Raw genomic sequence first — 4,896 nt, 5'->3', positions numbered from 1 at the left:
CGCCTGAGCCGCTTGAGCCACAGGCGCCGAGCCAAAAATCCTAATTCTTAAAACATTTTCGTGAGCCTCAGCCTCATGTTGTTTGTTTTACTGGTTATGAAACTATTCCTATGTCTTTAGATAATCATAGCATACTACACGTATATGAGAATTATTACATTTATTTCCTATTTGTTGCAAAAATAAATGTTTTAAATCAAGACATCCAAACCCTGACTTGTAAATACTTAGGAACTTCTTCGCATATAAGAAAAATACCTTAGTAAGATATTCATAAAAGGACAGAAAAGTTGAAGATTCATCTAGTTTTCTTAGAATCTATACCCAGCAGCTAGGATAGAATCAAGCACATTACCATCAGAGGAATACCCAGTGAGGCCTCCAAAAATGACCAGCACATAGCTGACATCAAGCTCCCTCATGATCTCATAAGCTTTTTCCTCTGTAGATGCCATGGCCTAGAAGAACAAATGCATAATTCTCAGAGCAAAATCACAAGTCATATGATCATTTCATAGAGACATATTTCCCACTAGACCTTGCACATCAAACACTCAAAGGGCCCTTCACCTTACCTGCCCTACTCGAGAAATATGGGTATTATTCCATGTGTTATTATCCACTAAAATGGTCCGATTTGCCATAGCTGTAATCTGGTAGCCATAATCCCACCACGACATGACCTTTGCATCCTGAAAGAATAGGAAATTGAAATAAAAGCTTCTCACTGCCTCTAAAAATCAAATGTAAAAGAAGGGATGGAAAGGCATCTCCGGTCTGACAGAATTGAAGCCTGGCTAATCAATTTGTCCATGCAGTTTCTTGCACGCCTAACCAGAAAATGTATTGGCAACCGGTCCTGCATTCATATGTAATCATGAAATCTCAGCACAAATTACATATATTCCAATATTCTCAACACTTCAATCTCAGATCACCTTATACAAAACAAGCATAATGGGGTAGAAGATGTGACAAACTGTGTAATATAACCGAGTTCCCTAGCACCATTAGATAATTTTATTAAATAAATAACCTTTTAATATTAGCACAAAAATTAGTTATTATAAAGATGAGGTTTCACCCTGGGAGGCAGAGACAGGAGGATCACTTGACATCAGGAGTTCAAGACTAGCCTGAGCAAGACCAAGACCCTGTCTCTACTAAAACTAGAAAAATTAGCCAGGTGTGGTAGCACACACCGGTAGTACTAGCTACTCATGAAGCTGATGCAGAAGGACTGCTTGGGCCCAAGGATTTGAGGTTGGTGTAGGCTACACTGAGGCCAAGGCACTCTAGCCCAGGAGGCAGAGCAAAACTCTGTCTCAAAAAAATAATGATTAAATAAATAAATAAATAAAAATAAAGATGAGGGTTAGGCACGGTGGCTCATGCCTATAATCCTAGTACTCTGGGATGCCAAGGCAGGTGGATTGCCTGAGCTCAGGAGTTTGAGACCAGAGCAAGATGCCCTCTCTAAAAAAAGCCGGGTATTGTGGTGGGCACCTGAGTCTCAGCTACTTAGGAAGCTAAGGTAAGAGAATCACTTGACTCCAAAAGTTTGAGCTTGCTGTGAGTTATGACGCCATGGCATTCTACCAAGGATGACAAAATAAGACTATGTCTCAAAAAGATGAGATGGAAACACATATCAAGGGATATGACAGACAATGATTAACTGATTCTTAAAGTTTTGACTTCAAATGAATTTGATTCAGAAATTTAAAGAAAATAACTTTAGATCCTCAAAAGTTACAAACTAAAATGTAAAAAGCAGTTATCATTAGGTGATCACTTTATATAAGATTTGTTATAGCTTTTTTCTTGCTTTTAACTTCTGTTTTTTCTACATTGAACATGTATGACATTTTTCTTCTTTTAAAACTGGTTGGTCTACCTCATGTTAAAATCACCATGTCAATAAAAGTTTCCAAGCAAAGTCTGAATAATTACCAGTGTCACTGTAAAAGAAATCTCTGAATTGAATGGAGGTTGACTTTTCAGGCTCATTCAAAAGTCTAGGGTTCCAAAGTTCCAATTTTACTAAGCTTTCCATACATCTAAAAGCTATGTGATTCACAGTAACATCAAATGCCTTCCCCTTCACCCCGCCCCACAATCCCACTCCTCTCAAATCTTCACCTCTGGTGTATTGTGACGAAGCCAGTAATATGCTTCTCTGAAGTCATCAAAAATGATCCTACTGCCATCCCCACCTCGGGCAGACAGCACGATGGAAGGAGAAGAATAAGCTTCACTGGTCACCCAGGTTGAATGAAAGGTGTAGGTGATGAGAAAGAAAGCCATGACCAGTATCATTCCGCTTGCCACCTAAATAAGGAAGAATTGTGTAGTGAACCAAACTAAAGGTACACATCACAGGGCAGCTTCTTCTACATAGTCAATAACGTAGATGACAAGAATCAAAATAACTCCGGGGCGGTATGAGTTGACTCTGACCACTTGTGACAGTACTCTACTCTCCCACATGTGCACGTGAATGCACATATACACATACACAGTTCCCCAAGCCTTTTCTTAGTGTTAATTCTCACTTCATTCTTAATAGGGTAGGTAGAATCCTGTTGCTTCTTGCTCTTCTTGTCTGGACGACTTATGTCCAGATTCTTCATATAGGTGGACAGCACCTGGGAGACTCCAATGCCGGAAAGAATGCACATAACAGGCGCCAACACCAGCATCAGACGCACCTAACAGAGATAGGAAGTATCATCAGTCCAATCAGTATTTTATAAATTATAAATTTCAACCTATTAGACCAAGACATTTTTATCAAACATAACTCTTCCATGAAAGTGTCTAATAAAAGTGTGTATTTCTTAAACTTTGTTTTGGTTATATATATGTACTTAAGTATGTGTGTATTACATAATGATATGATATAATATATATCACACATTTTTTTTTTTTGAACCAGCGTTTCACTCTATTACCCAGGCTAACATGCCAGAACATCACCTAGCTCACAGCAACCTCAAATTCCTGGGTTCAAGTAATCCTCCTGCCTCAGCCTTCTGAGTAGCTAGGACTACAGGTGCCCACCATGGACACCTGGCTAAATGGTAGAGACAGGGTCTTGCTCTTGCTCAGGCTGGTCTCAAACTCTTTAGTTCAAGTGATCCTCCCACCTCAGCCTCCTGGAGTGCTAGGATTATAGGTGTGAGCTACCACACCTAGCCTAAAATATACTTAACTATGGTTTGGGATCCAAAAACTGTGAGAAATACTGTTTTATTACAATATATAAAATCTCTCCTCTCTTTTAATAATCCTCCCAAGCTTTCAAGAAAAAAACAAACAAAACAAAAATCTCCTTTTTTACTTTTATTTTTTTAGAGATAAGAACAGACTTTGTCACCCAGGCTGGAGTATAGTGGTGGGAACTCAGTGTAACCTCAAACTCCTGGGCTCAAGCAATCCTCCTCCCTTGGCCTCCCAAAATACTGGGATTGCAGGTACAAGTGACCAAGCCCAGCCCTTCATCTCCTTTTTAAGACCTAGGATCTTATTTTCCAACAAAGAATATGATTCTCCAACAAAGTATAAAAGTGCCTCTCTTACAAAAGATTATGAATCCAAGAAAGTTGGACCCTACAATCAGAACATTTTATGATTCTCCAACAAAGTATAAAAGTGCCTCTCTTACAAAAGGTTATGAATCCAAAAAAGTTGGACCCTACAATCAGAACATTTAAGTGTCTCATACATTCCTAGGAAGGATCAACAACAATAAGCAGCTTTACAATTCAGTCCCTCAAATCTTCAGAGGCAAACATCTGCACAATTACCAGTACTTTCTGAATCCTGCCAGGTAGAAAAAACAGAGCACCTGAGTTAGGAGCGAAGAAGTTTGTTAGGATTGAGGGCATTCCTCACCATTACAGCTGAAAAGTACATGCTGGTCACACCATACATGATGATAAAAATCCGGGCATCAGACAGGTTGCTAAAGCAGTAATAGAGGCCAACTGCAAAAGAGGGAAAGACAAGTAAGCAGCTGAGTCCTAAAGGTAGAAACCTAGAAGGGAAAGTATCTTCATTATATGACTGAATGAGTCCACACATTGAACCCAGCAATTCCACTTCCAAGAATTTATCATAGAAATGTGCAAAGATGTTCCACTACAACACTCTTTAAAACAGCAAAAAATCAGAAACAACCGAAATGTCCAACAATAAGGATCTAGTTCATTATCGTATATTTATAAAATAGAATAATGAATTAAAATATTGCTGCATGCAGTTATGGACTATTTGCCTTCTTATACATCTTGATAAATCTCTGTACTTAAAAAGAAAAACTAAAAAATAATATACCTAAAATATTTCTATAAAATAATACTAAATAGGAGAGAAATTGATTCTTCATGAATTAAAAAATAAAATCAAGAGAAAAACTCCTATTGATCTCTTTCTTATCCAGTAAATACATAGAACATATATCTAAATGTTAACAGTTGATGTTTAATGTTATAGTACATCAAACAGCTTTGAGATGGATAGAAAGCTGGGTAACATTAGAATTTAGTAACTCTAATAATTTTTTTTGAGACAGAGTCTCACCCTTGGTAGAGTGCCATGGAGTCAGAGCTCACAACCTCAAACTCCTGGGCTCAAGAGATCCTCCTGCCTCAGCTTCCCAAGTAGCCAGAACTACAGGCACCCACTTCGATGCTGGGCTAGTTTTTGTTTATTTTTAGTAGAGACAGGGTCTCACTCAGGTTGGCCTCAAATTCCTGAGCTAAGCAGTCCATCTACCTTAGCCTCCCAGAGTGCTAGGATTACTGGCATGAGCCTCCAAACCCAACCTTAACTCCAGTATTGAATAAAGTTTTTTAAGGGTCAACCCTCCATTCAATATGTTTTGGTTTTTTT

General features: G+C 38.5%; 1 protein-coding gene across 1 annotated transcript in view; it reads right to left on the bottom strand.

Moving 5' to 3' along the window:
- The window catches only part of STT3A (STT3A, catalytic subunit of the oligosaccharyltransferase complex), a 29,264-nt gene that overhangs the window by 6,790 nt on the left and 17,578 nt on the right, over window positions 1-4,896 (bottom strand). Inside the window, exons 12-16 of the mRNA XM_012809586.2 lie at window positions 3,898-3,989; window positions 2,556-2,711; window positions 2,143-2,331; window positions 576-692; window positions 356-458 (exon numbers count right to left, since the gene is read on the bottom strand). Of these exons, the coding sequence (XP_012665040.1) occupies window positions 356-458; window positions 576-692; window positions 2,143-2,331; window positions 2,556-2,711; window positions 3,898-3,989 (657 nt within the window). The remainder of the gene's footprint in view (window positions 1-355; window positions 459-575; window positions 693-2,142; window positions 2,332-2,555; window positions 2,712-3,897; window positions 3,990-4,896) is intronic.

This window comes from Otolemur garnettii, unplaced genomic scaffold (assembly GCF_000181295.1).
Source record: "Otolemur garnettii isolate 467f Iridium unplaced genomic scaffold, OtoGar3 scaffold00108, whole genome shotgun sequence".
NCBI lineage: Eukaryota > Metazoa > Chordata > Mammalia > Primates > Galagidae > Otolemur > Otolemur garnettii.
Note: the sequence above shows the minus strand (reverse complement) of the source record. Positions and strands in the feature narration are given on the sequence as shown.